The sequence below is a fragment of the Geotrypetes seraphini genome, chromosome 3 (assembly GCF_902459505.1).
Source record: "Geotrypetes seraphini chromosome 3, aGeoSer1.1, whole genome shotgun sequence".
NCBI classification, from domain to species: domain Eukaryota; kingdom Metazoa; phylum Chordata; class Amphibia; order Gymnophiona; family Dermophiidae; genus Geotrypetes; species Geotrypetes seraphini.
In genome coordinates, this window is record NC_047086.1 from 129,192,875 (window position 1) to 129,218,324 (window position 25,450).

General features: G+C 42.7%; 1 protein-coding gene across 1 annotated transcript in view; it reads right to left on the reverse strand.

Moving 5' to 3' along the window:
- ADCY3 (adenylate cyclase 3) overlaps positions 1-25,450 on the reverse strand; it is a 267,206-nt gene that overhangs the window by 45,169 nt on the left and 196,587 nt on the right. Inside the window, exons 10-12 of the mRNA XM_033937148.1 lie at positions 23,431-23,592; positions 12,573-12,660; positions 8,426-8,542 (exon numbers count right to left, since the gene is read on the reverse strand). Of these exons, the coding sequence (XP_033793039.1) occupies positions 8,426-8,542; positions 12,573-12,660; positions 23,431-23,592 (367 nt within the window). The remainder of the gene's footprint in view (positions 1-8,425; positions 8,543-12,572; positions 12,661-23,430; positions 23,593-25,450) is intronic.

Consider the following 25,450-nt stretch of genomic DNA (forward strand, 5'->3'; position numbering starts at 1 on the left):
AATATGCAGAACTGTGTCAAAGATTTGTAACAGAGTGGACACCCAGGAGGGAGTGGAAAACATGAAAAAGGATTTGCAAAAGTTAGAAGAATGGTCTCATGCTTGGGAGCCATATGTGCTGGGAGGTGAAAGGCTGGTAAGCACAGGTGGGGAGAGGATCTTGGGGTAATACGAGTCTGAGGATTTGAAGGTGATGGAAAGTGTGACAAGGCAGTGGCTGTAGCCAGAAGGATGCTAAGCTGTATAGAGATAGGTTTAACCTGGAGAAGAAAGGAGGTATTGATGCCCTTGTACAAGTCATTAGTAAGGTCCCATCTGGAATATTGTTCATTTTGGAGGCTGTATCTGGCTATGGATGTAAAAAGTCTTGAAGTGGTCCAGAGGAAGGTGAGAAAAATGGTAAAGGTTTGAGCCAAAATACGTATGAAAAGAGATTGGAAGACCTGAATATGTATACTCTGGAGGAGAGGAGGGACAGGAGAGATATGACACAGACATTTAAATACTTGAAAGGTATTAATATAGAACCAAATATTTTACAGAAAAGGGAAAATGTAAAACCAGAGAGCATTAACTGAGGTTGCAGGGTGGTAGATTTAGGAGTAATGTTAGGAAATTTTTTTCAGGAGAGGGTGGCTGATGCCTGGAATGCCATCCCCAGGGAGTTGGCAGAAATTAAAACAGTGACACAATTCAAAAAAAGCATGGGTTGAACACTGAGGATCTCTAATTAGAAAATGAATGGTATAAATTGAAGAACTAAAGCCAGTTACGGGCAGACTTGAACAGTCTGTGTCTCGTATATAGCAATTCAGTTTAGGATGGGCTGGGGAGGGCTTTGATGGGAACTCCATTAATTTGGAACACGAGGACAGTGCTGGGAAGACTTTTACGGTATGTATCCCGCAAACAACAATATGGTTTAGATAGGCTGAAGTGAGCTTGGATGGCAACTCCAGTAGTTGGACCTTAAGGACAGTACCTGGCAGACTTCTACGATTTATGGCCTAGAAACATCAAAGAAAAAAAAAAGCAATCTATGAGACAAACATGGTTTTTTCTGTTACACCATTATTTTTGGACCCCTATTAGAATGCATAAGTTGGATAATTCTAAGTCTATTAGATGCTGGCACTGTCATCTAGATATAGGAACACTGGATCATTTATTGTTTTATTGTCCTATGGTACTGAGTTTTAGAGGTTGATTTGGGGACATATTAATGATATTTTGGAGTCTGCAATCTCTCTGACATATGAGGCAGTGGTTTGTGGAACTATGCTGCATGTCAAGCCCATGTTGGATAGATATAAAGGCCGCCTCTTCTTAATTATGACGCGAACGGCTATGCAGTTGATTACATGTAATTGGAAAATCTGGGATCGTCTTTAATTGCACTGTCTGGTGGGCAAATCTATAGAGTATAAATATGAAAAAATGAATGCTGATTTATCAGGGAGCATAAAAATATTCAAGTTAGTGTGGGGTCCATTGGCGTCTTTTGTAGAATTGTTGTAGTTCTATTTTAGCTGATATAATACTTGCACATCCAGGGATGGGAGGGGGGATATATCTTTATGATTCCCTTTTTTTTTTCTTTGTTGGATGGGAGGGAAGGGAGGTATTTCTGGGTGTTGGTTGAATTGACTCTGAATGTTTATAAGTGCTTAATTGTTTAAGATTATGTCATGTATGTTGTGTTGCACTTTTTGAAAATTATGAAAATTCACTAAAGATTTAAAGAATTTAGTTTAATAATGCATTTGTAATGCATGTAACTACTGGGCAGACTGGATGGACCATTCAGGTCTTTGTCTGCTGTTATTTACTATGTTAATGCGTCTGCATCTGGAGTACTGCGTCCAATATTGGTCGCCGTACCTTAAGAAGGATATGGCGTTACTCAAGAGGGTTCAGAGGAGAGTGACATGTCTGATAAAAGGTATGGAAAACCTTTCATACACTGAGAGATTAGAGAAACTGGGACTCTTTTCCCTGGAGAAGAGGAGACTTAGAGGGGATATGATAGAGATTTTACAAGATCATGAAAGGCATAGAGAGAGTGGAGAGGGACAGATTCTTCAAACTTTCAAAAAATAAAAGAACAAGAGGGCATTCGGAAAAGCTGAAAGGGGACAGATTCATAACGAATGCTAGGAAGTTCTTCTTTACCCAACGTGTGGTGGATATCTGGAATGCGCTTCCAGAGGATGTAATAGGGCAGAGTACGGTACTGGAATTCAAGAAAGGATTGGACAATTTCCTGCTGGAAAAGGGGATAGAGGGGTATAGATAGAGGATTACTGCACAGGTCCTGGACCTGTTGGGCCTCCATGTGTGCGGACTCCTGGGCACAATGGACCTCAGGTCTGACCTAGCGGAGGCATTGCTTATGTTCTTAAGCTGCTTCAGTAACAATAGGAAAACGCTGGAGGTGGTCCAAAGGAAAGCAATGAAAATGGTACGAGATCTGCCTCAGGAAACATATAAGAAGAAACTTAAGAACCTAAATACTCTAGGAAAGAAAAGAGACAGCAGAGATATGATACAAAGGTACTAATTCACAAAAATAAACCCTATCCGCAGAAAGGAAGCTCTAGAACTGGGAGACATGATATCAAACTAAAGGAGGTAGGCTCAGAAGAAACAGGAGCAAGTGTTTTTCATGGAATGCCCTCTCAGAAGTGATGGAGACAAAGTAATAACAGATTAGAATATAGACCAATATTCTTCAGTGCAAGGCCAATGCAAGAATGAGAGGCCATGGGGATCTCTGGGAAAACCCCTACCATCATTCTGGGGGTTTTAGCTGTGCGCCCAGAGCTGAAAGGGGTGTTTTTGAAGGAGTGGTTAGGATGAGATGTGAGCGAGATGTGGGCTGCAGTCATACTGCAGGGATAATCAAAAGTTTGACAAGACTGCCTAGATGGAACTTATACATTGTGAGTTAGGGGATCTAAAGACAGGTCTAAGTGCCCAGAAGGTATCCAAAGTAACCAGATAACCACTACAGGCAGTCCCTCAGTGATCACTGACACCCTCCCTCCACCCCCCACTGTCATAAAAATTGGAATAAAAATGTACATACCTGCCTCCAGAACATCAGCAAATGGCATAGGAAAGCCTATTAGAGCTGCACAGAGGTGACTTAAGTAGTCTGGGGGGTGGGCTAGTGAACCATAGAAAGGAGGACTCAGGCCCCAAAACCACTCTAACCATTGCATTCATGGTGAAAAATGTGAGTTCACCAACCCCCCCCCCCAACCCTACTGTACTGCCATATAGATGCCACCTGCAGCCATAAAGGCTACTGGGGTTGTAGCAGGTGGGTATAGTAAGTTTGGGGGTGCTTTGGGGAGCTCACCATAACCTATAAAGGAGTTCTGGTGAGATGTTTATGTGGTACCCTTTTTGTGAAGTTCACAGCAGTGCCCTGTAAGGTGCTCATCACATTGCTGGCCCTTCCAATATCCAAATCCAATATCTGGGCATTGTAGACTTGGAAAAATATTTGGATGAGAACATGGTATAAAGATAAGACATACTGGCGGGCTGGACGATCAAATGCCTGGACATACAGATAGATGATTTTCATGAAAAAAAAATATTTGGACGTATTTTTTGACAATGGACATTTTTGTGCGGCCAACTTGCGCCCTACGTTCAAATGGGACTTAGACATTTTTTTTTTATTATGCCCCTCTTTTGTTTACATGGCCACCCCTTTACTCCCCTAGTGGTCACTTACCCCCTCCCACCCACCAAAGATGTGAATGAAACAGTATATACCAGCCTGTATGACAGCTTCAGATAGAATTCCTATGATGGCCTGTGCAAAAAACCTCTAGCGCAGCTTGATAAAAGGAGGTGGGGGTTAAGAGTTACTTTTATATGTATGTAATGGTTATCAGAAGAGAGAGAGATCACTGGAGAAGGACATCATATTTGGGAAGATCGAAGGAACCAGGCGAAGAGGCTGGACACATTGAAAACAACCATGGAGATAACACTGGAGGACCTTTTCAGACTAGCACAAAACCAATTTCTTTTTAGATCTGCAATTCATCATGTCATTAGGACTCGAACACAAGTCGATGGCACTTAACAACAACAGTCTCTCTTTCAAAATTCATAAAATGTGAGTACAAAAAAAAAATCAGAATACATTGCTCCTAAGTAGCTTAGTGAAAATTGCCCCAGTATGTATTAGACGTTTGTGCCCACACGTATAATCCTTATTGAATAAGGCCTTTTGTTTTGTGTCAGTGCAAGCCCATTCAAATGGCAGTACGTTTCTGTTTGCTCTTTTCAAGTTAGAAAAGGTGATTTTCGGTGCTTTTCAAATCACTATTGTTGGCTCCCAGGAGCAGGTAAACCTCCATTCTGCTGCCAGGGCTCTGCTGCATAAAACAGAGCTAGCCTCACAGTGCGACAACACATGAAACAGAGAGGCGATGCTGGAGAAGTAGACAAAAAAAAAATTTCTCTTAAAAAAGGGAGTAGGAAGCAGCTTCCTTTTGAGTCTAGAGCAGCGGTGGGGTTGGGGGGATACTTGAATGCAGACAAGGTTGCAAGACAAAGAACAGCAAGGTACAGCAGGAACAGAATTGTTCACTCCATTTTGAGAGGCATTTTTAAAAGAATGTCAAAGTCAGGGTAGAGGCATCCAGTTCATAACATCCAAAACAGATTTCCATTTCATATTTATTTTCCAGCAAGAAATACCTCAGGATTTCCTGTTTGAAAATACATAAGATGGACATCTGTGTGCTGAGGACATTCAACATGAGCAGCCATTTTACATACTGGATTATCAAGTGCATAAATTGCAAAAAAGCTGGAAGAAGGACATCTGTCTAGCAGCGTTCTTAGAAGAATGGCCATACCGCTGTTCCTGCAGAGCACAGGGGCAGCCTAGCTGTTAGTGCAGTAAATTATAAGGGTCCCAGGGTCCCAGGTTCAAACCCCACTTAATGCTTGTATTTTGTATTTGTGATCCCTCCTGGAGCAGAGAAATACATACTGTACCTGAATGTACACAATTTCAATAGCCTTCAGGCTTGCAAATATTTCTGTTCTGCGTTCACAGACGAAGGGCTGAGAGTAGATCCACAGAAAACAAATGCTAATAAGAATGGCTGTATGGTAGACCTTGACCCGATATCAGAAGAGTGTGTTCATGAGGCGCTAGCGAAACTAAAGGTAGACAAAGCGAAAGGGCTGGATGACATCTATCCAAGAGTACTGAAGAGGACATTCAGGCAGCTCCACTTTGCTGACCTTTGTATTGCTCCTTTAGAGTCGGGAGTGGTTCCTGAGGACTGGAGAAAGGCAGATGTGGTCCTTTTCTACAAAAGTGGAAGTAAGGAGGAGGTTGGGAACTACAGGCTGGTTAGTCTTACCTCAGTGATGAGTAAATTAATGGAAATACTTCTAAAAAGAGGTTTCTGGAATTAAATGGTTTATGAAACTCGAAGCAACATGGTTTTACCAGAGGAAGGTCTTGTCAGACTAATCTGATTAACTTCTTTGACTGGGTGACCAAACAGTTAGATTTAGGTGGGGGGGGGGGGGGGGCGCTAGATGCGATATTCTTAGATTTTAGTAAACATAGTGTGGCTGGGCCAGGCTTTCGGCAAGCGAAAGACACGGCTCGGACCACAGGCAATATTTTGGGCGCCTTTGATTTGGTTGGTGAAAAGAAAAACACAGAATTTTTCTGGATTCAGTTCAAAATAAGGTTTACACTTTATTTGTCCACAAGAAAAAACCCCCAAAATATCAGACTTAATTCCAGTGATAATTTCCCTGCAGTTCAGTCTTCACTGCTACCTGGGTAAAGCATACATTCTCATTATTGTGTTTCATTTCAAAGTTCATTGCCACCAGGCTTCATTTGCCTCCAATACTAATGTCCAAATAATATGATAGTCTCTGTTGGGACCCCTACCCGCAGGTAGTTAGGTTCCCTCTTAGGGAGCGCTCGCCAGCTTACTCCCCTCTATTAAGGCAATGCCTGGTATATCATAGCCAGTCCAAACAATAAACCACAACAGTTTTCATTGAGTTTTAACTTCTCAGCCTTCACGGCTTTTCTCTCTTGGGACTTCTCCCATTCTGCCTAAGCAGTGGGGGTGGAAACAAAACAACCCTTCCTATACATAAAGTTGTGCTATGCCCCACCCAAGTTTCCAAGCACCCCTTGCTTCTGCATGGCAGTTTAAAAGTTTGTTCAAGGGATTGGCTAATTCCCCTAGCACTTGTGCTTGGTCCCTGTTTCTTATCAGTACTCTGTAGCCCTTCCCCAGCACATACACGTTCCTAGCTCATTTAATATTCTGGCTGGAGAAACGTTGCAAAGAGCAGTGCTGGTGAGCAGTTTCATTACAACTCCATGCCTTCTTCTGGCAAATTATATTCTTCTGGGATATTAGCATGGCTCTCCCAGCCCATACTACTGGTATCACAATCATATTCAGTTATTTCCATGCTTTCTGCATTTACATTTTCCCATTCCCCTCCCCCTTCAGGGTAGTTAGAAGGGCAGGCTGGCCAAGCTTCCCTCCTCCCCTCTGTAGCATTATTTTGTCTTTCCCTTACAAAACCCTCTGCAAGGTCCCAGCACTTAGCTGCTTAGGGAATTTCTGTTAGTCCTTCTCTGGGTGGCAAAGAGCTGCTTCTCTGTCTCTGTGGAGGGAATATCCAGCCTGGAGCTGTGGGCTGTGCTCGATTCTCTCTTCCAGCCTCAGTTAGGGTTAATTTATTTCCCTTCTGCTTCACGTCTGAAGGCTTACGTGCTTGCAGTTTCCCAAGTGTAGCCCCGTCCCCAGCTTAGGACACATTTTCGAACAATATGTCCAAATTATTTTCCGTTTCGAAAATCGTCTAACTATACGTCCTGCCAATCTGATCGTCCAAGCTGCTAAATTGTCCATCTTTATACCACATTTTCGTCCAACTTTTCATCCAAAGCAAAAATGCCTAGAAACAGACTTTTTGGACGTGGGAGAGGTCTACAAAGTGATGGACTGGACAACCAGACATGGCACCTAAATAGTGGGGTACCTTACAGGGCACTGCTGTGAACTTCACAAAAAAGGTGCCATGTCTTCATCTCACTACAGCTCCCTTATAAATAATGGTGAGCCCCCAAACCACCTCCAAAATCCCCTAGATCCACCTATCTACCACCCCAATAGCCTTTATGGCTGCAGAAGCCACTTATATGGCAGTACAATAGAGTTTGGATTTTTTTTAGGGGAGTGCACATTTTTAACCAGCAATGCAGTGATTAGAGTGGCTTATGGGCATGGGTCATCCTCTCCATGGGTCCCTAGCCCACCCCCAAGATGACTTAAGCCGCCTCTGTGCAGGTCGACTAGGCTTTCCAATGCCAGGCTGCCAGGTGATGATGGTCTGGAGGCTAAATTTTAAAGGTGTGATTACGATTTTTATGGGGTTGGGGGGGATCGGTGATCACTGGGGTAGTGTATGGGGGTCTGTAGTTTGTGTCTGCAGTGCTTATCTGGTGACTTTAGGTGGGTTTTTGTGACTTAGACCATGTTTTAAATGGTCTAAGTCACAGCATCCAAGTTCCGTCTTTGCTGTGCTGTATAATTTTCGGTTATACATGCAGTACGACTAAGTCTACGCCTGCCCATGTCCCACCCAAATCCCACCCTCGACACTCCTCCTGTAACACCTCATTTAGCTATGGTCATTCAGCGGCACTATGAAGACCTAGGTCGTTTATAAATACATCCAAAACCCGTTTTTATTATCGGCACTTGGACATTTTTGACTTATGATTGTCCAAGTGCCGACTTAGGCCGGTTTTTGGACGTTTTTCTCTTTCGATTATGAACCCCTTATTCTCTGGCTGCTGAACTAGCTTAGCTTTAGGGATTGATGGTTTTAGAGCAGGGTTTTTCCACATGACAGGGGCTTCCCTGTCATAATAATAAATAAGTTCTTATAGTTTACTGTCTAGTGGAACAGTATTCACCATGATTTGATGGTGTGTGCTTTGGCGATGGACACGCACATATACATGCGTTAATTATAGAATAATTTATATACATTCATACAAACATCAAGATGCAGGCATTTACAGTATACCAGCTATAGGGCTGGTGTAAGTGCTTGAACCTAGATGTACATATTTCTCTGCTACTATTCTTTATAGAATAGGCTTAAAATAGGTGCCTGGTTATCTTCTTATTACTGACACCCTGTATAGAATTATCCTCCTGTGACCTTATGTATATGATAAGCTTACGTGCATAGATAAGAACATAAGAACTGTAAGAACATAAGAATAGCCATACTGGTTTAGACCAATGGTTCATCTAGACCAGTATCCAGTTTCCACAGTGGCCAATCCAGGTTACAAGTACCTGGCAGAACCCCAAATAGTAGCTCTTACCATATCTACAATGTCCGTCATGGTAAGGATAAAGATAGCAGACATAGCCCATGTATTTCGTGCCCATCTTGTCCGATCAATCCAAGTAGAGAAAGCTACTAGTTTTTTAGGGAATACCTATGAAGAGAGGACAAAAAGAAGATATCAATATAAGAAGATCCCATAATAAACAGTCCTAATAGCAACAGTTCTGTTAAACCTAAAACCTTGCATGCTCTGTATAGGTAAAGATGCTGTTTTCCTAGGTCTGGAATTCTAGTTAAGCTTGTTTACTTTTTTTCCAGTAAAAGAATGAGGACAAACATGATGGTTTCTGTAGAATATTTACCTCACAAATGCAAGGTTGAAATAGCTCCAACAGAAGTCATACCATTGGCATAAATCTAGGACTTTGCATAGAAGACTGTATATAGGTCAATTTGTATTCTGTGGATTCAGCTTTTTTTTTGAGATGGCATCTATTCTGAAAGATGAGACACAATTACACTGTGATGGCAGTGGCCAAGCCTGATGACTCACTGATTATTTCTCTGTGTTGCCGAATGTGAAACCTGGACTCTACTTTTTGTTCAGGCTTCTGTAACTCTAGCAAAGAGAGCTGGGATGGATGCTAATATCACAATTTCTCGATTCTTTTTCAGAAGTCATGGAAGGGCCTGGATTTGTACCTGGGGAGGAATGGCACATTTAATATTATAAAAATTTTAAAGGACATTAAAATGAAGGATATAGTTACTGTCAAATCAGAGGATATGCCTATTTTGCTCCAGTGGAAAAATTTGTTCTAGTTCTGTAGAAAAGTGCAAAGGCTTACTATACCTACCTCTTTGTGTCTATGTGAAAATGCTTAATGCATTGTTTTCTAAATTTGCACACTCTGCCCTGCTATTGAGTCACCAAGACAGCAGCAGGATCAAGTGAGAAGGCTCAAATCTAACATGCGGCACAACTCAACATCTGTGCAAGACCATTAAAGTGATTCACAACTCATGGCAGTCTCGTGAGGCTGCCGCGGGACCTCGCGGCAACCATTTTCCAGAGCAAGACTGAATAAAGCAGGAGCATAGGAGGATCGCATCTTCCCCCGACTTACTGCTGGACCAATGCATGCCTTGCATAAGTCTGGGAGGCGGGAGGGGACAGAGTGATAAGGCTTAAATAAGGATTACAAATGTCTAGATAACTGGAAATCTGGGCCTGTAACCTTAGAATTCCATATTCTGTGTATGCAATGTTGTCTGGCAGGTGTTTCCATCCAACAAATAAGTTTGCCTAGTAAGCCACTAACTCTTGCTCAGTACCAACATGGAGTTTATAAGAATGATTCTGAAACAGAAAATGTCACGGGGAGCAGTTACCGCCGCTGCCAGTGCTAAAACCCACACTACATGTTTGTAAAAGAGGGGATTAGTGTTTAAAATATAACATAGTCAATTGCTACAATATATATTACATCTTGTAACTTTGCCAGGTAAAGATCATACTTCAGGCTTGCAAAATCAGTTTCAAGTTTCAAGTTTATTAACTTTTTAATATACCGACCATCACCAAGTATCTGGCCGGTTCACAGTACAATTTATAAAAAGAAAAGCAAAGATAATATTTAAAATATAAAATGTGGTGAGTAAACATTAAAGACATAATTGACTAACATGAAAGTGAGGATATGAGGGGAAGGGGAGGGAAAGTTACCTATTCTGGAGAAGAGAGGGAAATAGTGGGGGTAGGGAAACACATATTGGGTAGGATCGCTTTAATTAAAGCGGTTGGCTAGATAAGTTAAAACGAATCAGTTGAAAAGGAAAAAATGATAAGAAAAAAGAGTGGAATAGGTAAAGGGCAAGACCATACGTTTGTTGTCTTTCGCTAGCAGATGGCCAGAATTTGAAATAGTTTATCTAAACAACTGAGAATGATGACTAACCATATGACATTTCAGAACAGTTTAAAAACTCTTTTATTCCAGGTGTAAGTAGTCAGATCAATAGATTAGCATTATGTTTAAAAAATTTCATGTAATTGTATTATATTGTATTACATGGCCTTTAGCCCAGAGGGCCCAGTAATCAAAAGGATCATAAAACAGGCAGCTCCATTAGAAAGTGGACTGTCAGAGGGTTCGGGACAGATGGGTCTCGGAACTCCATATGGATTTGGCTTCATGGAATGTCTCCTGGAATCTTGTGGCCTTGCCGCGTTTAATCCGGGGAGCCGTGTTGCGGGAATGTTATGCTCGTATATTATATAGAGGATATATTACCCAAGTTCAGCTTTTCAAATTTGATGGCATTGCCTCGCCTCTGTGCCTCAAATGTGGTTGAGATCGGAACACGTTTTCACATGCCTTGTGGGATTGTTGGTGTATTCGGGCTTTTTGGGATGAGGTGGTTAAATATTTGGGCTCCCTTTTGGAGACATTTGTGGTGGGCACTGTTGATCAGGTGGTGCTGGATATACCGGGGGCTTTTAGATCCTTGCCCAGGGAAGCTCGTTAGCTGTGTCGTAAGGTGTGTCTCCTGGCTCGACGGTGTATTATGCAGCAATGGATCTCATCGACTCCTACGTCTTTTTGGCATTGGACAGCTCATCTCCATGCGTTAGTTCTATGGGAGGCGCGTGAGGTGGGGGGCTCCCTTAAACGTCGTCGGAGCTTTTTGTTTCTTTGGGACCCCCCATTTACGTTCCTTGTCCCCTAGGGGACGTAGCCTTCTTCTTAATATTCTGGCTTAATGGTGCACTCTCCTGGCTGTTTCTGGATCCCGGCATCTCTCTGCTCTGAGAAGGGGGAGGGGGAATAGGTTTGGGGGGGACTGTTCTTGGAGGGGATGCCTTGTTTATTTAGGTGCCCTGGGGTCATCAGAGTCCAGACCCTGAGGGGAATTTGGTCTGCGGGTTTTTCTACTTCATGCCCTTGCATTCCTCTCCATCTGGGAGGGGGGAGGGGGGATGGTGAGTAAGACTTGCGGGAAGGGGGGAACAAGGGGAGGTTGGGGCTTATGGGTGGGTATAACTGACACATGTTTTGTCATGCTGTACTTGGTTATGCAGATTTTTTGCCTATGTTCCTTCTGTTCTGCCACTTGTTGTTTTCTTCATTTCTGCTGGGTTTTTCATGTCAATAAAAATTGTTTACAATCTAGAAAGCACAATATCCAGGTCATCGACCAGACTCAGGGTCATGAACTATTCAGTTGACCAAATCCTCCCTGCAGTGGCATAGTAAGGGAGATTGGTGCCCAGGGCAATGGTGCCTGATATCGCCAAGATGAGCACCCTCACTCTTCCCTGCCACTTGGGTGCCCCCCCTTCACTCCCCATGTACCTCTTGAAATGTTATCCGGTGGGAGAAGCATCTTCCACAGGCTGTTCGCAATAGCCTCGGCTCCCTTCTGATGTCACGTCCTAGTCCCATGTCCAGGAAGTGACATTAGAAGGATGCCGAGGCTGGCACGAACAGCAAATGGAAGATGCTTTTATTTATTATTTATTTATTTGTTTTAAAAATTTCTACACTGCCTAAGGCCTAAGTGGCGTAAAAGTAAACAACCAACAAAAAACAGCTGAGGTCCAAAGTATTGTTGGTGTGCAATTTTATTCATCAAATCACAAAGTCTTGTGCAATGGCTCGACACGCAAATGTGTTTCAGCCCCTACGGCCTGCCTCAGCAGCTAAATTAGAAGTATCTTTTACTTCTTGTACTTGTTGTAACTGCGGTTCAGCTACAACTTAGTGTCCTGATCAGAAGTCATGAAACGTCTACTTTTTGGCTCCTCAGAAAGAACTCGGCTGACAGCCTCAGTAATCTTCACAATGAGCTTACTTATCCAACAATTAAAGGCTCCAACAAGCATAATAAACCCAAGATAACTCTCGTCTTTTTTGATCAGCGCACTAATCTTTAGTGTGTGCTAAATCGGTTAGCACGCCTTAGTAAAAGGACTCCAAAAATAAAAGAAGGAGGTTTTGACCCAGATTAAAGTAATTTTTAGAATGAAAAACAACACAGATTTTTCTTTTTGGGAAATGATTGGTCACTGGATTTTTTTTCACACTCATGCATCCACTTGAGCACTCAACCTTCTGTCAACTCTACCATGGTCAAACTTACTATACACAGCATAGGGAAATGAATAAATTCTCTCTTACCCTGGGGAAAATGGCTGCCATAGAACAGATTGTCAAGATTAGCAGTAGGATTTCACCAATGGCAAAAGTGATATAATTGGCAATCAACCTGCAGAGACAAGAGAAATGATTGCAGAAACAAGAGAAATGATTGCAGAAATAAAATTCCATTGAAAGATCTAAGAACAAAAATTTTATGTAACACAGCAAGAGGCTTCCATCCTTCCACGAGTATATTGCTACACTTCCATAAACCTGGTTAATTCCCTAATCCCATTCAATTAGCATCTCCTCTAGTTCTGTGTTACTTTGTAGCCATGGGGGTAAAGTCTTACAGTCTCTATCTGCTGTCGACTCTTGTCTATTCCTCACCATATATCATGTTTGATGTATTTTCCACCCACGGATCACCCCTGTAAGGCAAATGATAATGCTACATGATCTGCCCATGGAACTCACTTGGTTTTAAAGTCATCCATCTCTAAACTCCCTGAGTACATCCGACCAAAAACGAAATCCAACATATGACCTCTATATTGCCTGGGTCCTATTGAAATCCTAAATATGGCATTGCATCAATTAAATGTCATTCGGCTGACTTGGGGCCTCAAAATGCTATCAGTTGTAACAATTTCTTCATTTTAGTAAAGCTCAACTCGGGTGTACACTATACAATCAATATGACTGCCACATCTCTTTTGCTTATCTATGAAATAGTCTACCTTCAGCAATCTCTGAAAGAGGACATATGCAAAGTCGACCCTCCTCTTTATATAATTTTGTTTACCTCATACCTGTTTCCCCCCTCAAAATCAACTGCTGCACAAATACTGAATCACCCTCTCTTATGCATACCAGACCCCACCTGTGATCTCTTACCCAATTATAAATCAACTGTACTTTATTTCTAAACCAGCATGTGTTAAACAAAATCAGCATTTCTTCTACCTTCAACACATCCTTCCTTTTCTGCAGCTTCAAGGTGATTTGAGTTAAAATCCTTCTATCCCTCTTATTCCTATGCCATTTTCTTCTGTCCTCTCCTCTAATGATCTATGCCAGTTACCACTCTGACATGGGCCATTTGATCAATTTAAGGGGACAATTCCACAAGTGGATGTTAGTTGAGTAGAAGACTAGGCTCATCTGTGCACAGTATTTTGGTGCATCCTTTTACAATTCCTAAGCTTGTGGTTTACAGGACCCCGGAAAAAGGTTGTATCCACCCACCGAAACACGGACAGTGTCGGGTCTATGCCACAATTCATATACTTTGTCTCTTTGTGTTGTTGAACATTTTAATTTGTTACTTTTTTGCACCCTACTCAAATAAAGTTTTTATCAAGATCATCAGTACCACAGTTTTTTGTTTTCTGCTTTGCGTCTGTTTTCATAGAACTATCTTGGTGGATCTTTTTTGTTTTGCCCTGCCCTGTTAGGTACCCCCATTGCTGTGTGGGGAGTGCTTAATCCTATAATGGCATCTGTGTATACCACACAAGCAATATTTTTTTTAAAATCATGGCTCAGAGGCTCACAGTGACGTTAGGTGGGTCAGAGTTCCCATGCCCCACTGAATGGCTGTCCAAAAGTCAAGAGCTTTGTGCAATAACAATCAGAGAATTTCCCTGTTGAAGTAGGCATTAGTAGCATAGACAGATAAATCATTGGTAACAGGCAGCACTTTTTATTGTGGTTGAGAAGCTCACAATGACAATGTTAATAGAGTCTTAGAGCTCACTATGCCCCCACTGATCAGCTTTTAAAAAGTAGAGTGCATCAAATAGAAGAGCATCCCTTTCAAAGCATGTAGTACCAGCAAAAAACAGGTTAGAACAGTGTAAAACCAAGATCCAAAAGCCAGTGACTCTCTTTCAGGGGTGTAGGAACTCTGTTAAGAACATAAGAATAGCCTTACTGGCTATCAGACCAATGATCCATCAAGCCCAGTAGCCCGTTCTCACTGTGGCCAATCCAGGTCACTAGTACCTGGCCAAAACCCAAGGAGTAGCAATATCCCATGCTACCGATCCAGGGCAAGCAGTGGCTTCCCCCATGTCTTTCTCAATAACAGACTATGGACATTTCCTCCAGGAAATTGCCAAAACCTTTCTTAAAACCAGCTATGCTATCCACTCTTACCACAACCTCTGTTGATGATTCCAAGATGAAGACTCCATTTAATCTGATACTCCACAACACATCAGAGCTTGGTCAAGGCTAGACTATCTCTAGTAAACCAGACTTCCACCTTATCCAAATGACTTTCTGTATTTTTCGATCCATAAGACGCACCTGAACTTAAGATGCACCCTAGATTTATAGTAGGAAAACAAGGAAAAAAAACATTCTGAACCAAATTGTATACTAATATACAGTATGCCAAGCTCTGCACCCAGCCCCCCTCACTCCCTGCCAGGCTCTACACCCTGTCCCCCCTCCCCTCTACATCATTTTGCTAACTGAAATATATTTAAAATACACAACACATGATGTTGGACTTTACATAGGCTACTGAGATCTTTTTAGTAAAAATATACAAAAGAGCTTGTCTTACTGGAATATTTCACAGAATGCCGAGCTTCTCCTAGGTGGGGGGAGGGGAAGGAACAAGGCAGGGGCTGCTACCAACTTGGCCATTAGTTGTACAGACTGAAAGAGGGAAGGAAGGAGCTGCGGGAGCCCAATTCAGAACCAGACCCAGGATTCAAGCATGGTTTCTCCCCAGATCAGATCCGAGCCAGCACCAATCGCAAGCCAGGCACCATCTCTATTTTTCCTTTATACTCTTTCTGATTGGCATAGTTCTTGCTTAAGGTTATCAGGGACACCCTTCCTCCAAAACTGAGACCCAAATTTCTCTTTAACAGCAACGTTCCTTTCAGGAGCCACTGCATCTAAGCACACTGTGGAAGGCAAACATGCTCCTAGAGGACCTGTTTGTAGCTTATTGTGCCTCAAGTGTTGTCAGTGCCCTCCATCATTGCATCGCTCCCCGTAATCCCTCGCAGCATCAACACATTCTTCTCTTGGCAGCAGATCACCCTTGGGGTGGACCCGTCCATGCACGTGGGTGTGGCACTGGGCCTGATAAAAGGCAGTGAAGGATTCAAGCTGGAAAGAACTCAAGAGGTAGAAATCAGGCTGAGAGACTGGGTCTGTCAAGCTGAATAAGGCAGCATCCAATCTGTTTGTATGCCCTCTTTCAACTGCGGCAGCGAGCTTGGCTAAAGTACTCCAACCCCGAGCAGGATTGGAGCCAGAGTCTGACGCGGTTTCCTCCGATCCTGATCCTCCCTCCAAATCTGGTCCCATGTCAGGCGTCGTCTCCTCCAGATCGGAGCACTGCCTCTCTCCCTCCCCGATGAGCAGATCTTGGGGCACTGTGGGCCAGTCCCAGCTACTTCCTGATTGTGCGCCATATCCTGCTTGTGCTGGTCCTGGACGGCAGCCTCCTCATGATGTCGGGGCCAGCGGTGCACAAACGCGCTCCTGCATGGGCCAGCATGCTGTCAGTTCTCGCGAGTCCTGCGAGAAGTGGTGCGGGCCCATGCAGGAACATGCTTGTGCCCCGACATCATGAGGAGGCTGCCGTCCTGCAACTAGCACAATTTAAAGGTACCCGGGGGGGGGGGGTGTTGTATTTTTGCTCCATAAGATGCAACCTTATTTCCAGGGATTCAAGACAAGGTTAGACAAGTTCCCGCTGAACCGGAATGTATGCAGGTATGGTTGATCTCAGTTAGGGCTCTGGTCTTTGACCTGGGGGCCGCCGCGGGAACAGTGACAATTCTTATGTTTTTATGTTCCACCCACTTTTTGAGGGAAAAAAGTGCATCTAATGGAGCGAAAAATACGGTACTAATTTTTGGCAATTTTTGCTAAAAAAAATTTCCCCAAACTCAAACCTAGCCTTAATAAATTTAGAAGGCACTTCAGAAACAGGGTGCCTAGGATAAGAGGGTGTGCAGGCACCTGTTTCAAGCCTATCCTATAAAGAAAATCAGCCGCCTATTTTTCTGTATAGAATATGAGTGCATATAGCAGAAAATGTGCTCACATTTAAGATCTGACCACTTATACCAGCCCTGTAGCTTGTACGTAGAACAATATATAAACTCTTCCCTCACTTCTTTTGCTCAAACAAAATTGATATTGTGTTCCAATTAGTGGCATAAGGGTAGGAGGAGCCCCCCCATACCCCCACTCCTTCTGCGCCACCCTGCTCCTTCCCGCCCCTCATTCCACACTTGGGCTCTCCCTCCCCCACCCCCACGTATCTCTAAATCTTCCCCAGCACGAGTGGCCTCGGCAGCATGATCTTCGTGCCAGCATTGGATTCTCCTCTGACGCCACTTTTGGCCCTGCTGACATCACTTCTTGGTGATTCAGAGGGGAACCAAGCTGGTGCGAGCATCAGGCAGAAGTTGCTCATTCTAGCAAAGATAATACAGAGGTACAGGGTGGGGGGGGGAGGAATGCACGAGCATGGCAGGGCACGATGGAGAGAAGCCAGTGCCCCACCAACTCAGCGCCCAGGGTGGTCCACATACCCCCCCTTACTACACCACTGGTTCCAATAGTGACATACAGCTGGCTTACAATTGTTTAAGCGCCAGTACAGAAAAGCGGAACATCAGGGGAAGAAAATTAAGACACCTGTAGCTGGTCCATGTGTGCAAATGGCCAGCATATCACCATTTATGGGCATTCCTGGCACCTAAAATGAGGAGGCTCCTGACAGAATTACCCCCTTCATGAAGACTGTGACTACAAAGTCAACCAATCCCAGGAAGTAGCAGTTAAAATGGCCTTCTGAGATTCTGAGAGGATCTCTTTGAAGGTTTGGACAAGTTGGGGGATGGTTGCCGATGGAAGCTCGTGTAAAGTTTAAGTTCGCCTGCCTCTGTTTTAAAGTTTTTTACGGTCTAACCCCTAAATACATCACTGACCTATTCTCCTTCTCAGCCAACAAACACAAGAGAAGTTCCCACTCGCACTTCGTTTCTCCCCCGGTTAGAGGATGCAAACTAAAAAAACACCATGAGCATCTTCTCTCACATCAGGCTGCTCTATGGGGTAAAGACCTAGAACAACTCCTATTGCCCACCACTTATGAGGTATTCAGGAAACGCCTCAAAACCCACCTATTCCTGAAATACCTAGACAGTTAACCCACTTCCCTCTTTCCCCTCCCTTGCTCTTTCTCCCCATTGTTCCCCACATCCCTTAAGTTAATTCAACTTGTACGTCAACTCAACTTGTACTCCACTAATCTTTTGTAAACCGCATAGAACTTAACGGTATTGCGGTATATAAACTGTTATTATTATTATTATTATAAGAACCCCTTTGTATTTTCATTGAACATTACCAGACTAAGGCCCATATGCTCAAAACTCACCATATATTTAATGAGCACCCTAAACCAGTTTTAACCGGTTTAGTGTTGAAGTATTCCAGTTATCGATGTCCCAAATAATTGTGGTCTTTTCTGTGGTTTGTAGCAGCCTCCGATAATCTTATGTAAAGGAATACAACGAGCTCATCAGTATTAAAATGAGCACTCCAATCAATGCACAAAATGAAGTGCCAGCCTTTAACAATCCAAAATTAGTGACAGGTCAGGAAGTGCCAGTAGCGTTGAAAAGGGTGTGTTAGAAGTGTATACCGGCAGGCTGATTGCATGTGGAAGTTCATAAAATTACTTTTTATGGGACTGGGCATCATATAATATATGATAGAACAGAAAAACAGACTTTTTTCTGTTCTATCATAGCATTTTTCTGGGACTTAGAAACATAGAAACATAGAAAGATGACGGCAGATAAGGGCTACAACCCATCAAGTCTGCCCATACCATTGACCCCCTTTTAAGTCTACTGGCCCCCTTAACTCTACTGACCTGCTCTATTAAGTCTATATCCTAGCGACCCTATTCATTGGTATGACTCTCGCAGTGATCCCACATAGGTATCCCATTTATTCTTGAAGTCTGGGATACTGCGGGCCTCGATCACCTGTACTGGAAGCTTGTTCCAATGCTCTATCACTCGTTCCGTTAAGAAGTACTTCCTGACGTCTCCACGAAACTTCCCTCCCCTGAGTTTGAGCGGATGTCCTCTTGTGTTCGAGGGTCCTTTGAGAAGAAAGATATCATCTTCCACCTCGACCTGTCCCGTGATGTACTTAAATGTCTCAATCATGTCTCCTCTCTCCCTACGCTCCTCGAGAGTATAGAGCTGCAATTTGTTCAGTCTCTCTTCATACGAGAGACCCTTTAGCCCCAAGACCATCCTGGTGGCCATCTGCTGAACCGACTCAATTCTGAGCACATCTTTACGGTAATGTGGCCTCCAAAATTGCACACAGTATTCTAGATGAGGTCTCACCATGGCTCTGTATAATGGCATCATGACCTCCATTACTTTGAAGTAGTGCATCATATAATGTACACAAGTGTAAACAGTGCGTCTTATACATGTATGTTAAAGGCGTATCTCCTGTGCGCTTGTTAAAAGCTGATGATTGTCTGAGACATGGAAGTAAAAAAAAAAAAAAAAAGCGGGGAGGGGGATTAGCATAAATGTGTCGTAGAAGCAGTATAGAAAAAAAGTATTCACATTTCCATAGTTTGCTGGAATTTCTCTGCCCCTACTGGACGGACGCATGTATATGACGTGAGCACCTTATAGCTACAGATGCATATGACACACTTGAGCCTCAATCCTTGATCTATTCTGCATAAGTGTCAGTTGCTTTCAAGTTTATTTAAATTTTGATATACCACCCATCAACGGTCTGAGCGGTTTACAATAAAATTGTGATAAAAGAAATTAAGAAATTAAAAAGACATTTAGGGAGTACCTAAAAATCAAACAAGATACAAAAGGGATGAAGGGGAAGAAATCCCATAAATTTGAAAAGAGTAGAGAGAAAACGGGAAGGGAAGGGGGGAATATTTAAAATTAATCCGGTCAAAATCTCTTTTCCTCAAATATTATATGCATTCTTAAACAAGAAAGATTGAAGGCTGGATTTAAATTTGGTTATAGCGTTTTCCTGTCGATGGGTAATGGATAACCAGTGAGCACCTATATGAGGAGGAGTAACGTGATCATTTTTTTTTTGTCTTATATAAAAAGTCTTACGGCTGTGTTTTGTATTACTTGTAGTCATCTGATTCTTTTTTGCAAATACCCTGGTAAAGAGAATTACTTTAATCAAGATGAGAAATAATTAGAGAGTGAATTAGGATATTAAGAGAGGCAGGTTCAAGAAGGTTTAATGTCACCTGGGCCCCTGTCTGGGATGGTTTGTCACACAGAGCCCATACATTGGAGTGCTTGGGGGGAGGGGGGGCAGATGTTTTTTCTGTTTTTGGTCTCAATTTGTATCTTTAAGTCTCCATGAAGAAACCACGTGGATGACTTTACATTGTCTCTTTTAGTACTGAATTTGTTGTTATATTTGGAAAATTCAATAAAAACTTTATTAAAAAAAGAGGCAGGTTCTAGGACAGCTGAAATGGAGCGTATCATCTGTAATTTATAAAAGCACTTTTGCACTACTGAACTTATTTGTTGATGATAAGTTAGTTTGTTGTCTAAAATTACACCTAGTAGTTTGATGGTAGTATCCATTTGAATTGGTGTTGATCGTATGCAGCCAGGAGCTATTAAATCTTTTTTATCATTGCATGGAACTAGAAGTGGAATTACTATGGACCTCCATGAAACTCATTTGCATGCAAAGTTATTTGAACATCGATCGCCGTTTTCAGATCAGACAATTTACTGGCATCACAGTGACACATAGGATTTTAACGGCAATTTTAGAGCATCCAGTTCTAATCCAGCTGAAGCCACTCTGCTGGCACAGTAATCTCTTTTGTTTACTTCTATTGGCAGCTGCTCTCAGCTGATAGCCATGAGGACATCATCGGCATGTAAATAATAAACCGACAACATAAGTGATCTTATGCTTGCAGTCTTGCGTCCCCTCTTCAAAAGCAGATAGCATCTGCTTTACAAGGACAGCAGCTGCACTGGAAGGCTGCCTCACTTTATAGGGTGACTCACGCAATGACATAGTCCTATAAATAAAGAAATCAGACAACTTCTAACGTGAACTTTTTCTTCATGTTAAATATAGCAAGACAGAATTTTATAATGTTTACAAAATTCAACAAAGAGGTTAATTTTTAGAGATGGCGGCAGGAGGCTAAGAGACCAATAAGCACAGCTCAACATTCAAACTCACCCTTCATCCCCCATTTGTATCTTCTCCCCCACACACGTGTACATTTAAAAATAATAGGGATAGCTTTTGCTGCATTTAAGTTGTAAATACAATAATTATCAGAGGATTAACGGAAAATCGATCATTTTGGCCTGGCTAAAAGTACATGCAGACTTCCAAGACATGCAAACTTGTAGCTGGAGTGTGAGATGGTTTTCCAGGAGGTATATCTTTGGTCAAAGGAGGCCCTTAAGGTGCAATTCTTTAGAATACTAGAATAACAGGACTATACTGTAGATGCTCTTTTCTTCCCTGTCTCACTCTCTACCCTTATGTAGCAGGACTACATCCACTTTTATTCTTGCCCCTTAGATCCTCCCTTTACAGACCAGTTGAATAGGGGAAAGGGAAAAGAATTGGGACTTGTAGAGCGCCTTTTTGCAGTTTTACAACTACACGCAATATGGTTTACATACAGGTATTTCAAGCTTTTTCCCCTATCTGTTCCGGTGGGCTCACAATCTATCCAATGTACCTGGGACAGTAAGAGAATGACACGGGGACAAATTTTCCCCATCCCCGCGGGAACTCATTTTCCTGTCCCCGTGAGTTCTTTTCCTGTTCCTGCCCTGCGCTATAGAAATGATAAATGGTAGTAGGTATATGCTTAGGCCTACATATCTAGGAGGTTCATTCTCAGATGTGTAATTTAGTAACCTGCAAGACAGTTTTTTTGCTCTGTAAGTCAGTAGTTGGCAGAAAAGTGTGGGTGTGCTTGGGGGGGGGGGGCTTGGAGATTGAAGAGGACAAGAACTACTTCTGCCCTCACAAATCTCCTCCCCTCTGGACATTGTCCTCAAGTCTGAAGGAGATGTCAGCGAGCAGCATTTCTTACCTATCGCTTTCTCTTCACCTGAATTCTCTCTACGGTCAAGACTACATGGGGCCCCATTTTGGCAAGTTTGTGGGGTTTTTTTACTATGACGCCCAACTACAAAACATTCAGGAAAGAACTTAAAACTTTTCTATTCAAGAAATTTGTCAAATGATCTAACTAAACCTGATTGACCCTCCACAGATCACGATGCATACTACATCTATTAACCATGTATTGTCCCTTGAAATGCCCAGGCCAACTCATGTTGTAAACCACCTAGAACTGAAAGGCATTGGCGGGATAGAAGACACCAATATAATGTAATTTAGAAGTAACACAGGCCCTAGCTTTGCCCCCACTCACCTCTCCCAAAAGAACTTGCAAGCAGAGATAATATTGCGGGGAGCAGTCCCTCTTCTATCTCCCAGTTCATGCACAAAAGAAAGACCAAAAAAAAAACCCCAACAACAACAAAATGTGCACAATTGGGCTCAGGGCCTATTTCGTTTACATGTTGACGAAAGAAAAACAAGACTACCCTAAGCAAATCGCATACTCAAGAAAATAAAGTCTCTTTCCACCTTGCCTTGTTTTTTACTTCTTTCAGTTACTGTATTAATGTATTAACTCTTTAGGGAGCTGAATGTGCATGCTGACCACATTGCCCACCAAAGGGTTAATCCTGCCTTGATTGTTCAAATGCATGCAGGCCCTGCCTTTCATTGGTAAAATAGCATTAATCCATCAAAAGGGCACCAAAGGGACAGATACGTGGGATCTTTTAGGGAGAGGAGGACATAGTGGATGGGCAGTCTGGATGGGCCATTTGGCCTTTATCTGCCATCATGTTTCTATGTCTCTATGAATTATTCTCCTGTCAGCTGGCTGGAGTCCTAAAGGGGGCTGCCCCACCACTTCATTCCCCACCTATCTCTAGAAGAAGACTCAACTCCTTGGCTAAATCATGCTTTTTCAGCCTCCACATGCTGAGGAAAGTAAGATCCTATTTTCGCTAACAACATTTCGCCATCCTTGTCCAATCCATCATCCTCTCCAAACTAGACTACTGCAATGCCATCTACTTAAACCTATCACAAAAAAAGTCTTCAAAGACTCCAGCTAATCCAGAATACTGCAGCCAAGTTGATCTTTGCAAAACGCAAGTCTGACCATGTCTCCCCACTCCTAGCCAAACTTCACTGGCTCCCAGTGATTTCCAGAATCCATTTCAAATGCTCCTGCCTGGCTTTTAAGATCATTCACGGCATCCTTCCTCCCTTAATCCCACTATCTTATAACTCCTCGAGTCCTGACTCTACCAGACCCGCCCAAAGGTATAAACTATCCTTCCCCTCTCTACACGGTATTCACTATGCAGGCAAACTGGGAAAATCCCTTCTCTTCAGAATCACAGGTCTTTGGAACGACCTTACTACCCCGCTGCAGAACTGGGCTCCCTCCAATTATTCCGCAAGCAACTGAAAACCTGGCTTTTCACTAAAATGTAATTCTATCCCCCTTACTTTTCTCTTCTATATATAAGTTCATGTAAACCTTTTTTTTTTTTTCTTTCTCTTCCTATATTTTAAGTTCTTGTAAACCGTGCCAAGCTCCACATCCGTGGAGATGATGCGGTATATAAAGGTTTAGTTTAGTTTAGAGACAAGGTTCATATAGTCCTGCTGCCCAGTCACACAGTTCATAGCCCCATTCTGTGTAGCAGTCCACAGGGCAGCAGTTCTGCTTTCAGGTTTCACTCACGTTGGATCGATGGCAGCCTGAACGAGGGTAGTCAGGAACAGCACTATGCAGGAAGAGCTGAAAGCAGCACCGCTCTGCTTTTCTTTCTCCACTGAAAAACGGATCTCCATCTCAGGGTTAATGAAGCGCATGGACAAGCGATAGGTGTACTTCCCTTTCATCCTAAACAGCAAAATCATAACATATTAGTTCAGTATCAGTGTGCAACAAAGTATGTGCTGTATTAAGCCAGCAGTTCTCCAAATGAATCCAATAGCCATAGTAGTGAACAGGTCCAATCCAATTCAGATTCTGTGACCTCCTGAGATCAAAGCCCAAGCTAGTATGCATGCAAGTGAATAGCAATAACCAAGAGGCCAGTGACACCCAGACAAATTACGTTTTATTACATAAATCAACTAACACTTTACATCTGTTCTTCTACATTGTCTTTTTTTTTAACTTTTATTGATGCTGCGGATAGATTATATGGCTTTCTACCATTGCTAGCAGCTCCTAAAATATATATAGTAGTTAAGTCGCCTTGAACCTATATGGAATCAGGTTTCATATAGATCGGCACCAGCTTGTTTTGGTGCACTGTGGGAGATTTATAGACCTGGTAGAACGTTGGGATCTGAGGGAGCCATGAGATTAACAGTGATTAAGGAAAGAAGTGTACGACGTGTACTTTCAAAAACAAGAATATTTTGTATTACTGGGGTACATTTGTGGAATAACTTACCTGGACATTTAAGATTATGCACGAATTGTGCTAACTTTAAGAGGTTACTAAAGATACAACTGTTTGTTGATGCCTACATGTAATTAGAATGAAATTTCTTCTTTAACTGCCTTGACATATCATCGCCGTATAATATGGGATAATACAGATTCTTGTTTTATGGTTAATTTTAAGAATATTTGATGCTGGAAACCACTTAGATATTAAGTAGTTTATAAATGTTTTAAATAAATATTTAAGCATACCGTGACTCAGAAATACTACTGTATTTCCCCATATATAGGCCGCCCCCTTGTATAGGATGCCCCCATGTATAGGTTGCAGCAAACGGTATTAGCTGCGGCTTATCTTACCGGTACATTACCTGCTGGATGGCTGACGGCTGCCTTTTCAAATCTCCAGCAGTGCAGGGCTGTTGCAATCTTTTCGGCATCCAGCCTGGCCACGCACCGCTTGCTGAATGGCTGCCATCAGTTCTTGCGGGACTCGCAAGAACTGACAGCAGCCATTCAGAAAGCGGTGCAGAGCCAGGCTGGATGACGAAAAGATCTCAACTGCCCTGCACTGCTGGAGATTCAAGGAGGCAACCGGCAGCCAACCATCAAGGGGCGTATTTAAGAGGGATTTTTAAAAGGTACGGGAGAGGGGATGATTTTAAAAGGTACCAGGGGTGGGTGGGATGATTTTAAAAGTTTAGATAGACCACTCCATTTAAGTAAGCTGCGTCCCATAGACAGGTTTGTAAAACCCATGTATAGGCTGTGGCCTATATATGGGGAAATACGGTAGATTAGATTAGATACTTTGGAGGCAGTTTTATAAAGTGGTACCTAGATTAAGGTGCCACATTGGGCACGTTTAGTGTCAATTCTGTAATATTGTTGAGGTGCACCCAGTGGCGTAGTAAGAGAGGGGGTGAGGGGGCCAGAGATTGTGGTAAGAGCGAATAGCGAAGATGGTTTTAAGAAAGGTTGGACAATTTCCTGGCGAAAAAGTCCATAATCTGTTATTGAAACCACTGCTTGCCCTAGATCAGTAGCATGGGATTTTGCTACTTCTTGGGTTTTGTCCAGGTACTAGTGACCTGGATTAGCCACCGTGAATACGGGCTACTGGGCTTGATGGACCATTGGTCTAACCCAGTAAGATTATTCTTATATTCTTTTGTTCTTATGCTGCTGGACCTGGAAGGATAATGAATCAAGGTTGCAGTACACTTTTGTATACGTATGGAAAGGGTTCAGAGTTTAAATCCTGGGCAAGTTGGTGGGAAGAAAAGGAAAGGGGGATTTGTTC